This window comes from Camarhynchus parvulus, chromosome 24 (assembly GCF_901933205.1).
Source record: "Camarhynchus parvulus chromosome 24, STF_HiC, whole genome shotgun sequence".
Classification (NCBI taxonomy): Eukaryota; Metazoa; Chordata; class Aves; order Passeriformes; family Thraupidae; genus Camarhynchus; species Camarhynchus parvulus.
The window spans coordinates 1,570,044-1,586,039 of NC_044594.1; the positions used below are offsets into that span (position 1 = coordinate 1,570,044).

Genomic DNA, 15,996 nt, shown 5'->3' on the forward strand with positions numbered 1-15,996 from the left:
CAGAAACAAACAGCACAGGGAGAACACAGGCACCACCCAGACTCGCAGGCCTGTGCTCTGTCCCCGGGCTTTGCTCCAGAACAATGACTAAAGCATCAAACACATCTGGATTTATTTATTTTATTAAAAGGCTTGGCTGTTCGCTGCAGGGAGAACGGCCTGGTACCAGTTTCTCCAGTAACACACTGGGCAGAGCAGAGACAGGACACAACACCCACCAAGGCCTCTGTGTCAGCACAAATGCTTTCAGCATCCCCACAGAGGAGGAAGGGAGGTGGACACAGTGGCCAGCCCATGGCAGGCTCTGGACAGGAGTCTAAACCAAACAAACTGCTGGCTTTTTTCACCATTAGAGAAGAAGTCACTGCCCTCCAGCTGGAATGGGAATATTCCCTCAGCTCCCCTCCGTGTCCAGCTGACCCTGTGCATGCCCCCACAGCTCTGCTTTTGGTGGAGGATGGGAAGACAAAACTACCATGGGGGTTACAGTGACATTTCCTGTTACCAACTTGATTTACCAGCCTGTCCTCTCTCCTGCTGGCCATTGTTTTGGTGAGCCAAAGAGCAATCTGTTCAAACATAATTTAAGAAACAAAACAACCTGATCACAGCCAAGCTGGCAGGATGAGCCCACCTGTGGGCCAGGTAGGTGCTGTCCTGCAGTGCTGCCTGGCGAGCCCGAGGCTGCTCCCTGTGGGCTGGCAGCGTGTGTGTAAACCAGTGTTGGAGCAGTGCTGAGCGACACAGAGCTGCCTCTGCCCTCCCCTCCTGCTCTGAGCTGCACCCAGACCCCTCAGTCCTCATCAGAGCTGTCCTCAGATTTCTCATCCCCCGCCACCTTCCAGTTCTTCCTCTTGCTCCTCTTCTCGGGCACCTCGCTCGGCCTCTCGGGCACGGAGCTGTGCCGCTTCTTCCTCTTCCGTGGGGGCCGCTTCTCCTTCTTCCCCTCGGATTCAGTGTCCTCAGAGCTGCTGGTGCTGGAGCTGCTTGCATGGCAAAAGTCACTCTCCTGCCCAGAAGAAGAGGTAGGTTCCTTGGCAGGCACTTTCCTGGGCTTTTTCTTGCGCTTGTGTTTTCCTTTCCGGGCACTCGGAGTCTCCTCTGCTGAGCCCTCGCTCTCCCCCCGGGAGGAATCTGTGGAACTTCTCTCCTGCTCCTTTTTCTTTTTCTTCCTCTTTTTGTGTGAGCGTTTTTTTTGCTTCTTCTTGTGGGATTTCTTGGTTTTTTTCCTTTTGTGGGACTCACGGGCTGTTTGTTTCCCCAGGTGGGATCTCTTCTTCCCATTGACAGCATTTTGCTCATCTCCTTCCTGCTGATCACTGGAAAAAGAACAGGAGGAGGTGAACTGGAAGCCACTGAGTGATGAAACTCATTTATATCCAATCTGTAAGCCTGAAAAATATTGATGATTCTGCTAGGTGTAGGTTAAAAAATAATTAATTCTGTCTTAAAATCTTGCTTTTCCACTCTCCAGGATACTACAAGAATTTATTTACCTCCCAGACTCATCGATTTTGGTAACTCCAGCTAAACCTGAATATCTTAATTACTACAAAAGATTCTCTGAAGACTCACACCACGTTAATGGATTTGAGTTTTTTAACAGTAAGGCTTCGCATTCAGGATGATCTCTATTCAAAATTCAAAACTCAGTTTGTAAAATTCCCTGCAGAACTTGTCAGAAGGCAGATTCTGGATCCATCAGTAAGGGTGTCTGCCTTACCTGTCTGTGTCAAATTCTTCAGGGTACAACTCTTTGTATCCACTGTGCCCCCATCTGTAAGAAAGCAGAACCATCCATTAAAAACAGACAACGTGTTTGAGAATAAAAATGCAATTCTGAAAAGGCAGAGCCACAGAATGAATCTAAGTTTGGACAGGAAGGAAACAGGACTGATTTGGTTGGTGCTATTGAAATACACCTTATGTTCTCAAACCACAACTCTGATTTCTTTAAATCCAACCCTGGACTTGTGTTTCTTGAGATTTTTTTAAGCTTCTTGGGTAGAGTAATAAATATTAAGTTTAGGGCTGGGCTTTTGGTGCTTAGTGTGTCTTAGAAACTCCACAGATGAGCTCAAATTGGTTATTCTGTGACATGGCAGAAGTCTGTACACGTTATTCATTCTCAAAATGAGCTGAAGCTCTATTTCATCACAGCACACACCAAACAGAAACGTGTCATTTTTTGGTACAGGGCTCCAAAAACATGTTTTAATTACAACCCCAGAACACAGAATTCCCCCACAGACCTGTCTGGCATGTTGGCTTCACATTCATACAGCTTTTTATTCCAGGATCTGGCCCTGAGGAGATCATCTTCCACCAGGTCAAGGAGCTGTGGGTTCCTGGGTTTCCAGTCTGCCCTGTGCCCCTCCTCGTCGAAGCCATCGCTGCGCATGCGGCTGCTGCGGAGAGGGAACGGCTCCTTCAGGTGGGGAACACCTCCCAGAGCCCCAGAAACCCCTCACTCAGGTGGGGAACACCTCCCAGAGCCCCAGAAACCCCTCACTCAGGTGGGGAACACCTCCCAGAGCCCCAGAAACCCCTCACTCACCCCCTCACTCACCCCCTCATTCACCCAGCACCTCCAACGTGTCACATCTCAACCAACACACTGAGATCAGGCTTAAGCTGAGGCTTGACCTCTTTCCATGGAGTCGTTAAGGAGAAAATCAGTATTTCTGTGGTGTATCTCACCTGGAGGTGTCTGACAGCATTCTGCTCTGCCTTTTCCAGTAAGTCTCTTCTGTCTGCTTCTCCCACTCCCTTATTTTCCACATTTCTGTCTCTTCCTGAAGCTGAAAGTCACAGGAAGAGAAATGAGTTGAACATCAGAGGAAATTCAGTCATGCAGCACCCACCTCAACACTCCTGGTAAGGAAACTCACAGCCTTTCCTACCATCCCCAAACAAAGGATTATTTACACATATCTGTATCCCAAAGAGAAATTCCTGGTGCTGGTTAGACCTGCTGAATTATGATTCATGAAACAGTCTGCTAAACTTAATGGAGTTGCTTAACCTTGCACTAAAATCCTGCCTGTGCACACAAAGCTCAAATTGTTTCATGCAATTAAAAGCACATACAGAGGGCAACAAATAAAACACAACAAAACCCATTAGCGATTTGTTACTTTTAAAGTAAATACAGACATTCGGGTGAAACAGAAACTCGGGGAAAACCGGAACGGCGTTAAACCAAAAGTGACCCTGAGGATGTGGCGGATTTACCAAACTCCTTTGCTTTCTGCCCAACGCTGCCGCTCTGCGGGGCACAAAGGGTTCCCTGCACACCGGGGTGTTCCCGCATCACCGGCTGGCACCGCCGGGCTGTCCCCGCAGCCCGGGATGTCCCGTACACAGCCATGTCCCCGCACACTGGGGCTGTACCCGCACTCCGGCGCTGTCCCTGCAGCCCGGGATGTCCCTCACGGTGTCCCCCGCGCAGCCCGGCGGCCCCGCAGGCCCCGCTGGGCGCGGGCGGCCCGGGCCTCACCTTGTTGTGCGCTCCGGTGTGGCGGATGACGTTGCGCAGCAGCACCTTCCCCACGGGCACGCGGGACATGCTGCGGGCGCTGCCGCGGCCCGGGCTCGGTGCCGGTGCCGGTGCTGGCGCTGTTTGTGGCGGCGGGGCCGGGCCGGGCCGGGCCGGGCCGGGCGGGGGGACGCGGAAACGCGCGGGGCCGCGCGCGCGCCGCTTCCGGCGCCGTCTCCGGGGCAACGGCGCCGCCATGGCCGTGAGGGCCCTGAGGGCCGCGGGCTCCGGGCGGCCCGAACGGACCCGGTACCGCCCCGAACGGACCCGGTACCGCCCCGAACGGACCCGGTACCACCCCGAACGGACCCGGTACCAGCCCCGAACGGACCCGGACCGCCCCGAACGGACCCGGACCGACCCGAACGGACCCGGTACCGCCCCGAACGGACCCGGACCGACCCGAACGGACCCGGTACCGCCCCGAACGGACCCGGTACCACCCCGCTACCACCCCGGCCCGGCACCGGATCCAGCCCCGCGCTGCCCCCCGTGGCTCGGACCGCCTGGGCCCCGGACAGCAGGTGGCTGCTCGAAAGAAATGCTCTTTTTGGATAAAAAATTACCCCAAACTAACGCAGAAATTGCCAGAAAGACTGTGGCTGGGTAATGCTGGAAACGATAGAACTCGTTAGTAGTTTGAATCAATTACTTAACTAATAAAATTTAAGTAATGGTTTAAATTCAATTTTAAGTAATCATTCAAATTCAAGGAATGGCTTAAATTCAATTTTAAGTAATGGTTTAAATTTAAGTAATATTTTTAATAACATTTTAAATAGTTTTAATCAATTTTGAGTATTATTTATAATTTATTTTTTAAATTGCCTTTTAATTAATTGTTTTCCGTAATCCTGGATATTCTTAGGCAGCATTTAGCAAAGCTGTTGTAAGACACTTCTGCACAAACACAGCTTGGGAAAACGACTGAGATTTCTTGAAGTTTTGGCAGATTATACAACAAAATCCCAGAGTGAAAATCTTTGGTAGGAGTGGGGTTAAGGGCATTTTTAATTCACTTTTTACTCATGAGGGGTGAATATCTCAAATGCCTTTAGAGATGCAAGCAGAAAAGGAAGGCTGGAGGAATAGCACAAAAAATGAGTCAAGACTGTAAATTTTCAAAGAATAGCTGAATATTTAGTTACAGAATTCGTGATGTGCTGTAGTAAAGAACCACCAAGGCCCACACGCTTTACTGCAGGGACAGTAGTGATGGTTTTTTGGTAAATAAATAAACGGACAGGATGCCATGGTTAGAGCAGCTCTCTTTAAGTATTTAATGCTGAACAACCTGTCACACACAGCCCCACGGGTGAGCAGAGCAGAGAGGAAGCTGCAGACAGCAAAAAGCGAAAGATCTGTGTGAAAAATGCACGTATTTTATGATTGGCTTTTCGCACATATTAAAATGAATATTATATGTGTTGTGTTAAAAAGTCATGCTGTATTAATTCTTTTAAGTGCTGTGTTAAATACAGTTTTAGGTTATAAGAATTGTTAAAATAGAAACTATGCTATGTAAGATGCTTTGTTTAAAAGAAAGGACTTGCAGCGAGACAGCAGCCACAGGACACCCGAATCTTTCAGAGAAAAAGAATTTATTGCCTTTTTATCAGAAGAAACAAACTTCTTCCCACCTTGAAGGCGCTGTTAAGATTTAGAAGAAGAAGCTGACACTGCCCAGACAGAATCCTGTATTTGAATGGAATTTTATGCCTCAAGTATGAAGTATATGAATATGCAACAGGCTGTTGCTTTTAAGAGTTAATCCTCTGTTAATGTGGGTCCTTTTTCAGGCTTGTGATGCCCAGAAAAAGGTACCCGGCCATCCGTAACTCTTTGTTTTTATTGTCTCATATTGTCCTAATTCAATTTGTCCAAATTGTTATTACTCTAGTCGTGTTGCTATTTTTTTAACCATTTTATTACTATTAAACTTTTAAAAATTTTAAAAACAAGTGATTGGCCTTTTTCACGATCTGTGATTACATCTCAGGTTAATAGGGTGAGTCGCACTGTGAGACTGAAAGGCTGCAGAGCACTGAGCCACAGCAGGAAAGCCACACACAGCTGAAGAGAAAAGCACTGGGACATGGTTTAGTAGTTGTCAATTCCCAACATTTAATGGAACATGGGTTCACTAGAGCCAGTCTGGAATCAGGGTATTTCAGGTCATTCAAGAAAATCCAAAATCTTAATGCACTTTTTTTTTTTTGCGCGCTTAAGCAAGGCATCACAGCAACCACACACTAAATAGTTCCCACAAAAATATTTAATTTCCACAGTATTTTCTTTCAGTATCTTTAGTGAATTATGTAGAATTTTACAGGAGACAGTACTTAATACAATATACAGAATAACAGGATCAGCCTGAACAATTTCTTCCTTTTTTTTTCAACTCTGCCCCCCTATTTAATTCTCCTGGTCACTCTGTCATTACTGCACATTTGTCCTTTTTTTTTACATGAACATTTCCATGTGGAAAGTGGAATTTCAGAATGTTCAGCACTGCAGCCCTTGCAGGCTACAATGCCTGGGGTAACTGGACACGAGTCCAACAGACTAGAGAAGCACCTTACATACAATATGTACATGGAGAGCACATTCTGCAGCTTCACTGGGGTTGGACAACATGGACAATCCAGGGAAGGTCTGCAATTCCAGTGGCTAAAGTCAGAGCTTCCTATGTTAGAATGCCTGAAATGAAAAATCCCAAACATCCCAGTCCTCACATGATTCCCATCCCCTGCTGGGGTTATCAGCATGTGTGATTTGCCTACACTGCCTTCCACCACACATTGAACATTCTGCAAAACAGTGACTTCCATGGCACCAGAGCCCGGGGTTAACTCAGCCACAGGAACAGCAGCTGCACAGGTTCCACAGCAGAAGCAGATGGCAGTGAGAGTCCATGAGAGACAGCACAGCACGTTGTGTGGTGCCCCAGAGCTGGGACCCCACGGCCCGCAGAGCTCCTTCACCTTAAAGTGCTCAGGGAGCTGAGAAGGTCCCGGCCAGAGCCAAATTCCAAACAGGAATTTTGGAACAGCAGCGCTGGCCTTTGGGACTCTGTCCCCAGCCCTGCTGTGCCACCTCCCAGCCCAGAACAGCAATGGGGCACTTCCCCTCCTCTTGTCCCTCCTGTGGCCACCTCACCTGCGCTCCTGGCAAGAGATGTTTGAAATTCCAGGCTCTGACAACACCAAGGTCATGAAACTGTTGGTGTGCAGCCCCTGCGCACCCGAGTTTAGAAGCAGGTGGCACAATGCCAGGATAATTTTGTTTTATTTAAAATCTGGGACGCTCAACTCTGTTTTGGAAGAGTTTGCAAGTTAACTAACTGTATAAAAATACAGTGTAGCTGTAATATTGCTCTGAAAAGCACTTTTGCAAACTTTTTTTTTTCTGTACAGACTGGTAAATAACATTACCAGATAATATAATACATTTTTTAAATAAAAAAAGGAACTCTCTCAAAGTCTGAACACTAAAGTCTAAATAGCTTGTTTAAAACACAACAGTGTGACCCATGAAAATTCTGCTTTGCATGGTTAAATTATAGCAGCATGGTTACTGGCTTTTCAAGGAAGTTCTTGAACTCAGCAAGCCACTGTGCTCCAACTGCTCCATCCACAACACGGTGATCACAGCTCAGGGTGACAGACATCACGCTGGCCACGTCAAAGCTGGGAGAAAAACAACAAAAAAAGGGTTAAAAACACACCTCTCTGCAAGGCAGTGCCACTTACAGAGCAGAAAAGCTACTTGGAGAGCCAGGAATAGCAGCTGGTGCCTGGTGACAGATGTTTCCCCCAGTTGCACTGGGGAGCAGATCATGTTCATTCCTTCTCTAGGAAAACCAAGGATGGAACTTCCCAGAGGCACTAAAAACACCTCTGTGTGCTCCCCTGAGGGCAGGGAGCTCAGCTCTCCTTGCCCCAATCAAATTTTAGCTCCAAGCAAGGGGATATTAATACAGGATCCATCCTTTAAATACAAATTGAAGAAAGTACTGAAAGCACTGTGTCAACAATACATTTTAAGGTTTTTAAAATTATTATCTAATGTAGGTGTTAGGAACTTAGGCATGATTTCAGAGTTTGAGTTCAGGATCAGAAGGAAACTCACCCTTTCTCATTATCAGCTGGTACTAGTATTTCTTTTGAGGAACCCACTGCCAGGATGCAGGCTTGAGGTGGATTGATTATGGCAGAGAAATTCTTAATCCCATACATTCCTAAATTGGAAATTGTGAAAGTACCACCCTAAAAGAAAACAAACACATTCAGGGGCAAACTCACAAAAACTGTTTTATGTGGGAATATGAGGAGAGGGGGGGACCTCATTCCAGTCTGCAGCTTCCTGAGGAGGGGAGGCTCTTTGGTGAGGAGGGACAGGATCCAGGGAGAGCTGGAGCTGTGCCAGGGGAATTTGGGCTGGAGATCAGGAAAGGTTCTTCCCCAGAGGGTGCTGGCACTGCCCAGGCTCCCCAGGGAATGGGCACAGCCCCAAGGCTGCCAGAGCTCCAGGAGGGTTGGACAGTGCTCCAGGGATGCCCAGGGTGGGATTTGGGGTGTCAGTGCAGGGCCAGGGGCTGCATTCAATGACCCCTGTGGGTCCCTTCCCACTCAGCACATTCTGTGATTACTGAACGAGGCTCAAACATCACAAAACAGCCTTTGCTCCTTTCAAACAAGTCAAGAGCAGCAGAGTTTAACAGCACCTCGGGTGTCTGACCTGGAATTCGTGAGGCTGGAGCTTGCCCTCCCGGGCTCGGGCTGCCAGGGAAGCCACGTCCTTGCTGATGGCAGCCAGGCCCTTGATGTGGGCGTTGAACACGATGGGGGTGATGAGCCCTGCCGGGGTGCTCACAGCCACACTCACGTCCACCACATGATTCCTGCAACACACACAGCAGCTGAAACCACTCCAGCAAGGGAGCAAACAGGAAAAACAAAAACAGTCCAGACAACCCAAAATTAACATGAATTTGCGACAATTATTTCACCTTTCCCACCAGCCTTAGACTCAAAGATGTTATCACTTTAACAGAACCTCTCAGCTTCACATCATATTTTTCCCCTCCCTCAAATCCCAGAAGTTCTGTTTTGCCATGAACAAAGGAAGTTTCTGGCTCTGACCATGCCATAAACTTACTGCCTAATAACTGTGTCCATCCATGAAGAATTTGCCTCAGGCACTTTCAAGCATGCCAGTGCAGAAGCTTTAATTATGAAATCATTGACAGAAAGCTTAATGTTCTCTGAGACCTCCTGCAAATGAAGAGATTCCAGGTGTCAGTTTGTCCCCTACACATCACCCCAATTAACAACAGCAGTCACTGCAGTTCACAGGAAACATTAGAAAACAATCACACCACTTGCAAGCATTAAAATTCAAGGATAATTTAGAAGGTGAAAGTATCTCCTTTATAATTTAAGAACACAGGTTTTGTTAATGTTTTGTTTTCCTCAAACTTGGCTTGGAATTTTTTTGCCTAATTTTTTTACCTTTCTTCTTATTAAACATCTTTCTATCCTTTTATTTTCCACCTGAAATAATGAATCACCACCAAGCAGAGCTCAGAACAGCCCCTTAGGGAAGTCAGGAAGGAGTAGATATGAGGAAAATCTCATTCTGACACAATCTAGAACTGACCCACAAAAGGCACTCAAAAGAATGGTTTTTTCCCAAGGCAAGATGCCAGAACTCACCTGATTGAGCTCCTTCCTTAGCACCAGGACTTTCCCCATGTTGACATCGATGGACAGGTAGTAGTGAGGTATTGTTTGTTTGGACTGCATCAGCCTCTGAGCAATGACCTGGGGTGTGCAGAGCATGGACACAAATCAGCCTGGAACCCTCCCAGCCAGAACAGCGGCCTTGGCACAGACTGAGCCCTTACCCTGCGGATGTTGCTGATGGGGATGTCTGTGAAGGTCCCCTCGGGTGCTGCTGCCACCCCAGGAACTGCCTCCGGAGCTGCAGCCTGCAGGGAACACCAGCGTCACCCCAGAAGCACCCAAAGGCAACTGCAGCTCAGTGCTGAGGCTGAGCTGCCCCTGGGAAAGAGCAGCAGTCATTTCCACCTCCCCAGTGCCCACCAAGCTCCTTCTGACCCCTCTGTTTGGTTACTAAATGCAGCATGGAGTGATTTAGCAGCTCAGCACTGAGATGTGCTGCTGTGAAGCTCCCAGCCCAGCCAGTCCTGCTCTGGTTGTTGCACAGACAGCAGAGCTGTGCTGGGGGGCTCTCCCAAACTGCAGCACACAGAAAACACCTCCATCAGCTCAGGGACAACACAAACCACAGCATCAGAGCACTTCTGGGGCAGCAGTGACAGGCTGGGCTTTGCTAGGTCTGGCTTTCCTTCTGACCCCCTCTCTTCAGCAATCTGGACCAGCTGGGACTGGGCGACCTCAGCCCATGAAGATTTAACAGCGCACTATTTTTGTTCTCAGTGGAATATCAAAGGGACAAACAAAGGGAGAAGCCTTCACCAGTGTCTCTGGCAGGTTAAATTTCCCAACCTTACAGTCACCACCACCCACACAATCCAGCAATGCCAGTTCCATGCAGGAACTGCCCTTCCACAGAGCTTTCCATGCCTGTAAAATCCCTTCCCACAGATTTCCAGCCTACTCACTGGAGCAGCCTTTGATGGCACAAATGACTCCACATCTTTTTTGGTGATTCTGCCATCTGGTCCAGTGCCTGAAAGGGACAAAGGAAAACAGGAGAGGATTTTGATTATTTCCAACACGGCTTTGCTTCTAAAGCAAAGTTTCATTCAGTTTTATTCAACAGAGAGAATCACTGGACACAACCCCTGGTTCACAGCTGCAGTCAGGAAGAACAGGACAATATGGATCTACAGGGACAGAAAACTGACAGTGAGAGCAAAGAAGGGGAAAGGAAAGGTACCTTTCACTTGGGTAAGGTCGATTCCTTTCTCTGCTGCCAACTTCTTTGCCAGGGGACTGATCACGACCCTTCCTCCTTTGCGGGGTGGCCCTGCTGAGGGGGCTGCTGGAGCAGGAGCAGCAGCAGGCTGGGCAGGAGGAGGAGCAGCTGCAGGAGTTGCCATCACCTTAACAAAGAATCAAAGCCATCAGTGGAAACCACAGCAAGAGAACTGGCCCATCTAATTATCAATCAAGAGATAATGACTCGTGTGCACAAAGCTTCCCAGAAATTAAATCAGAAACTCACTGGGAAGGAGGTGAGCTGAATAAAAAACCAAATAAAATAAAGAACTTGAGCTCCCCATTTTCAAGGATGAGGAATCAGAACTGGCACAAGCAACAAGCTGGGAAAAAGATCAGAATGAAAGAAACCTGCTGTAGGTCTTGGAGGGCAAATTAGTGATCACTTCTCAGCACATGGATCAGCCTTGCACTCACAAATCAGAACACTCCTGTTGAAGCCTGGGCTTCACACTGTCAACAACAGCTCAGCTCAGGCCTCTCAGTGGTGCCCATGAGTTCTCCTTACCTGTGGAGGAGGAGGAGGAGGAGCTGGTGCCTTCATGTCAGTGACTGCAGCAGCCTGGTAGTCAGCAAAGGCTGGGATGTCAGCCTCCTTCTCCACAATGATGCACAGGGGAGTTCCTAAGGGCACATCTCTTGTTCCTTCAGGCACCAAGATCTTTGCCAGGTAGCCTTCCTCCTGCACTTCAAAGCCTGCAGGGGAGAGAAACAAACAACACTGAGGAGCTCAAGGGCTGCTCCAAGTGCTGCTGCTGCTGGAGACTGGCAGCTGAAGCAGGAGAACCCTTCCCAGCAGGGAACTTAGCACTTGCTAAGAAGGATTGATGAGGAAATAGAAGTGCTTTTAGGAGCTCTCCAGTGGGATGAGATGTTAACAAAACCTGTCCCACAGCACCACCCCTCTGAGCAGCCAGAGGAGCTGGCAGAGGCTGCTCAGGGCCCTTCCAAGGGCACCTCACCCACCTTGGCCGGGGACTCACCGATTGTGGCTTTATCTGTCTCAATCTCAGCCAGCAAGTCTCCCTCATTCAGCTTCTCCCCAACCTTCTTCTCCCACCTCTGCACTGTGCCCATCGTCATGGTGGGTGACAGAGCAGGGAGGGTGATCTGGGAAGGCACAGAACACAGCACAGTCAGAGCCTGCTCATCCCCAGGCCTCAGCAACACAGGCTGGACTCCTGAGAAATGATGCCAACCTAAAGAAGCAGCTTTAATGCACTCCTAGTCTGGCTCCATGACAGCCAAGCAGGGCTGTCCCTCTGTGCTGCTTTGGCTTCTGTTAGCAAGGCCTGAGCAGGAGACCAAGCAAGAGCAGAGGGCAAGAAATGAATAAATCAAAATTATCATCACTGCCATCACCCTGCAAGGCTAAGGAAGGCTGCAGCAAGTCACTTTGTCACTGTGACGCACACATGGGGAGCAAAACTGGGCAGAGGGGGCAAGCAGAGGGAAGAAAGCAACTTTAGTAGCCAAAACACACATTTAGAAGCCATTCATTAATTATTTTATGCCTGACTTTGAGTAACATCTCACATAAATCAGTTCCCACATGTGGGATGGGGTTCAATATTCCAGATTTTCTTTTCAAAGGGGTGTCAAAGCAACCCCCTGCACAAAGTGCTCAAATCCATCCGTGGATACACTTCAAAAGCCAAGCAAAGCAAAAAGGTTATACCCAAACACAATTCATTATTAGTCACCCACAGACACATCTGGTGTGGTCACCAGAGCACCACAGGCTGGAGTTCTGCTCTGAGATATGAGCAGAGCCTACTCACACTAAGCACAAGGTCTTTTTACACCACAACTGTCCAAAAAATGCAGATTTAACTCATTTTTCAAAGCAACAACCCTGGAGGTACAAGCCTCTCCTCCACCAGCAGCCGGGATGCTGAAATTAATTTATTAAAAAAGGTTTCTGAGGTGTCCCCCAACACCTGCTCTAAGCACACCACAACTGAAGTGGCACAGTTAATAAATTATCCAGACAGTTTTTATGACAAAATCCCCCACAGGCAGCAATGCCAGGGGCAGAAAAAGAGTGCAAGAAGCCTTAAAGCAGGAGCAGCGCTCTCTTACCTGCATGTGAGGAGGGTAAGAGCTGCCAGGGGCCTGAGGAGAAGGCTGAGGTGGTGGGGAGGGGGCTGCAGCTGGAGGGGGAGGCACTGAGGCTGCAGGGGCAGCAGCTGCTGCAGAATCCAGGGTGTAGTTTTTGAAGGCATCAATATGTTCAGGCCTAGAAGAACACACAGAGCCCCAAAGCCCATCAGGTGACGGTCTGTCTTTCACTCAAGACACCCCAGAAGCCCCAAGAGGGGGAATTCACATCAAGGGTTAGGAAAATACATACTTTTCTACTGTGATACATATTATGGCCCCAATAGGAACATCCCTTGTTCCTTCAGGCACCAGGATCTTGGCCAGGTAACATTCCTCCAGGCTCTCAAAGCCAACTGTAGCTTTGTCTGTCTCCACCTTTGAGAGAGAACAGCAAATGGTGAGCCCAGAGCCCCCAGGGTCACAGTTCTGGAAAAATCACCCTGAGGCAGCAGCTCTAGGGAAGTTTGCCCTCAAACCAGCTCTGAGAGGCTGACAGTCACTCCTTCCCACCAGCATCCATTGGGATATGGGATCTAAAATCTGCCTTCAGGCAGGGACAGCCCCCAGGCCAGACATGCAGTTCAAGAGAGACAGCCCAGCCTGGTCCCCAGGATATTTCTGCTATGAGATCCCCTCCAGCCCAGCTTCATCCCCAGGATATTTCTACTAAGAGATCCCCTTCAGCCCAGCTTTGTCCCCAGGATACCTCTGCTATGAGATCCCCTTCGTTGATCTTGTCCCCCTCCTTCTTCTCCCAGCGTGCGATGGTGCCCATCTGCATCGTTGGGGACAGCGCTGGCAGTGCCACCTGTGGAGGGACAGGGCAGTGTCACAGCCAGGCAGATCCAGCAGCAGGCAGCACACACGGGACAGAAACAAATCCTCAGCTCATGCGGGGCACAGATCTGCTGCAAATCCCCAGCACTGCCCCGAGCTGCTGGTGAAGGACCCTGGCAAAGCCGCACTGGGTGCTGAGGGCAGAGGCTGTGCTTGCCCCATCCCAAGAAGTGTTCAAGGTCAGCCTGGGTGGGGCTTGGAGCAACCTGGGACACTGGAAGGTGTCCCTGCGCATGGCTTTAGGGTCCATTCCAACCCCATAAGACTCTATGATTCTGCCAAGAAAGGGTTACAGAGAGCCAGGGCTTGGCCTGGGTCTGCCAAGGACCAACAGGGTGCTGGGATAAAGGACAGAGGTGATGGAGGGAGCACCCAACAGCCACCCAGGGACTTTAGACTACGTGGTGCCAAAGACACAAAAAAATATCGATTTTCTCCCAGTTTGGGTGGCCAGGCGTTGGAACAGGATTACCCACGGAGGCGGCAGAGTTCCCATCCCCGGGGGGCGTCTAAGAGCCATGTGCGTGGGGGGCTCCAGCGCAGCGCTGGCTCGCTGATCCTAAAGGACTCTTCCAGCCTTCATGATCCCATAACTCAATCCCCGAGGCAAAGTGAGCCACATGGGGAGGGGACGGAAAACGGAGAGGGGAAAACGAAGGGGCAGAGGGGGAATGCGAGGGGGAAAGAGAAGGGGAAAGCGAAGGGGAAAGCGAGGGAGAAAGCCAAGGAGGAGGGAGGGGGAGAGGGAAGGGGCAGGGACGGGGAAAGAGAAGGGGCAGGGACAGGGAAAGTGAGGGGAAAAGCGAGGGGGAAAGCGAGAGGGAAAACGAGAGGGAAAGCGAGGGGAAAAACGAGGGGGGAAAGCGAGGGGAAAGCGAGGGCACACGAGGGACAGGCGGGGCAGGCTCCGGGGGTGACTCTCACCTTCTGGTGTGCCGGGAGGCTGCAGCAGCGGCGCGGGACGAGCCGGGGCCAGGCGGGCGGCGGCAGCAGCGGGCGAGGCGCGGGGCCGCCCCAGACCGGGCCGCGCCGGGCCGGGCCAGCCCCGGCCCCGACCCCGGCCCCGAGCGCTCGGCGGGGCCGCACCAGGCCGGGCGGCCCGGCCGCGCCCCGGGACACGCGTCGCGCCAACACCCGCCACATGCTCGGGCTGGGCTGCAGCCGGGCTGGGCTGGGCCGGGCGCACCGGGGCCGGCGGCGCTCGGTGACCTCCGTGCGGGCGGCGCGGCGCGACACTGGGGCGGCCGTAAAGCGGCGGCGGGCGGGAACCGGCCCGCCTCAGGCACCGCCTCGGCACCGCCTCAGCAAAGGCTCAGACACCGCCTCAGCAAAGCCTCGGCACCGCCTCGGGACCGCCTCAGACACCGCCTCGGCACTGGCCTGGCCGGAGCTCCGGGTGTACAGGGCTCAGCCTGCCGAAAACGGTGATATCGGGCACCGTGTGGCTCTGCACAGGGCTCAGCCTGCAGAAAACGGGATATGGGGCTCGTTCTGGCTCTGCACAGGGCTCAGCCTGCAGAAAATTTTTTTTTTTTTTTTTTTTTTTTTTTTTTTTTTTTTTTTGAATCGGGATATGGGGCACGTTCTGGCTCTGCACTGCTCCCTGACAGGAGGGGACAGCCGCGGATCGGCTCTGCTCCCCGGGAACGGCCTCAGGCTGTGGATGGGGCAGAACACATTAAATACACCCAGGGTCAGGGGAAAGGCCTGGCTCCGTTCAGTCCTAAACTAAAATATACCAAGTTTCACCTCAAGCTAAGCAAGAAGTTCTTTCCACGGAGGGTGGGTTTGGTCTGGAGTGTGCTCTCGCTGCCATATCCCAGCTTGTCTGTTTCACTGCTTACGATTGTTTTATTTCTGCCAATTTCCTCGAAGTTACTTTCCTGTTCAACTTGTCAACTTGATCTTGTAGCAAAATCTCTTAAAACTCATTTTAAATTGACATCTGTTAAAACTCATTTAAAATTGACACTTTTTGCTTTTATGGGGGAGAAACTTCCCAAAGCAAACTGCTCTTCTGGATAGCAGAGAAGGACACGAGGCTGGACAACAAGAGACATTGAAAAGCTTCGAAATTTGCTCCATGAAACTCCAGCCCAGGTGTGTGGCTGTTGCTGGAATAAAACCGATGAGTAAAACCCAAAGAATGAAACACTTGTGAGAAGTTTGCAATTCAAATACAATTGATCTCAGTAGCACAAGCCCATGCCCTCTTCACTAGAGACCATGCAACAAAGAAATTATGTCCAGGGGAGAAAGAAAATCATTGTTTCTTTTCCAAAGAGATGTATTTCTCCCATTAATTAACCTGCTCATTGATGAACTTTCCTCCCGCTGTCTGTAAGCAGAAAGTCACACAAATTGTGCAGAACAGGAGGCAGCTTGTGTTGTGCCAATGTGGCACAAAACCATGTAGGAGCCTTGATATAAAACCCAGTATCAACCAGTTGGATTTCCATAGTAAGATAAAATTACAAGGCCAGTGTTGTGTCAACAGAAGACGATACAAAACATCTCAGCATCCACCAG

The 15,996-nt window shown here is 50.0% G+C and overlaps 2 protein-coding genes across 2 annotated transcripts; both read right to left on the minus strand.

The window, feature by feature from the left end:
- Positions 1 to 109: 109 nt before the first annotated feature.
- NKAPD1 (NKAP domain containing 1) lies at positions 110 to 3,659 on the minus strand. Its single transcript, XM_030964927.1, has 5 exons — positions 3,500 to 3,659; positions 2,701 to 2,801; positions 2,253 to 2,408; positions 1,724 to 1,777; positions 110 to 1,319 (listed from the first exon to the last, which is right to left on the minus strand). The coding sequence occupies exons 1-5, from the start codon at positions 3,566 to 3,568 to the stop codon at positions 794 to 796; spliced, it is 906 nt and encodes a 301-aa protein (XP_030820787.1). The 5' UTR covers positions 3,569 to 3,659; the 3' UTR covers positions 110 to 793.
- A 1,982-nt stretch (positions 3,660 to 5,641) lies between these two features.
- DLAT (dihydrolipoamide S-acetyltransferase) lies at positions 5,642 to 14,472 on the minus strand. Its single transcript, XM_030965047.1, has 14 exons — positions 14,392 to 14,472; positions 13,337 to 13,438; positions 12,881 to 13,005; positions 12,610 to 12,766; positions 11,511 to 11,637; positions 11,036 to 11,223; positions 10,466 to 10,631; positions 10,188 to 10,255; positions 9,447 to 9,530; positions 9,256 to 9,363; positions 8,699 to 8,814; positions 8,279 to 8,441; positions 7,670 to 7,806; positions 5,642 to 7,227 (listed from the first exon to the last, which is right to left on the minus strand). Exons 2-14 carry the CDS (start codon positions 13,409 to 13,411, stop codon positions 7,098 to 7,100), a joined length of 1,644 nt encoding a protein of 547 aa, XP_030820907.1. The 5' UTR covers positions 13,412 to 13,438; positions 14,392 to 14,472; the 3' UTR covers positions 5,642 to 7,097.
- Positions 14,473 to 15,996: the final 1,524 nt, after the last annotated feature.

What these genes read in the sequence shown, in the direction of transcription:
- NKAPD1 (XM_030964927.1), bottom strand. Translation starts at nt 3,568, where the DNA reads ATGTCCCGCGTGCCCGTGGGGAAGGTGCTGCTGCGCAACGTCATCCGC. An exon ending in ACACCGGAGCGCACAACAAG is followed by an intron (nt 2,802 to 3,499) that starts GTGAGGCCCGGG and finishes TGTGACTTTCAG; the next exon opens with CTTCAGGAAGAGACAGAAAT. An exon ending in GAAGAATTTGACACAGACAG is followed by an intron (nt 1,320 to 1,723) that starts GTAAGGCAGACA and finishes TTCTTTTTCCAG; the next exon opens with TGATCAGCAGGAAGGAGATG.
- DLAT (XM_030965047.1), bottom strand. Translation starts at nt 13,411, where the DNA reads ATGCAGATGGGCACCATCGCACGCTGGGAGAAGAAGGAGGGGGACAAG. An exon ending in ATATGTATCACAGTAGAAAA is followed by an intron (nt 12,767 to 12,880) that starts GTATGTATTTTC and finishes GTGTTCTTCTAG; the next exon opens with GCCTGAACATATTGATGCCT. An exon ending in CTCCTCCTCCTCCTCCACAG is followed by an intron (nt 10,632 to 11,035) that starts GTAAGGAGAACT and finishes TTCTTTGTTAAG; the next exon opens with GTGATGGCAACTCCTGCAGC.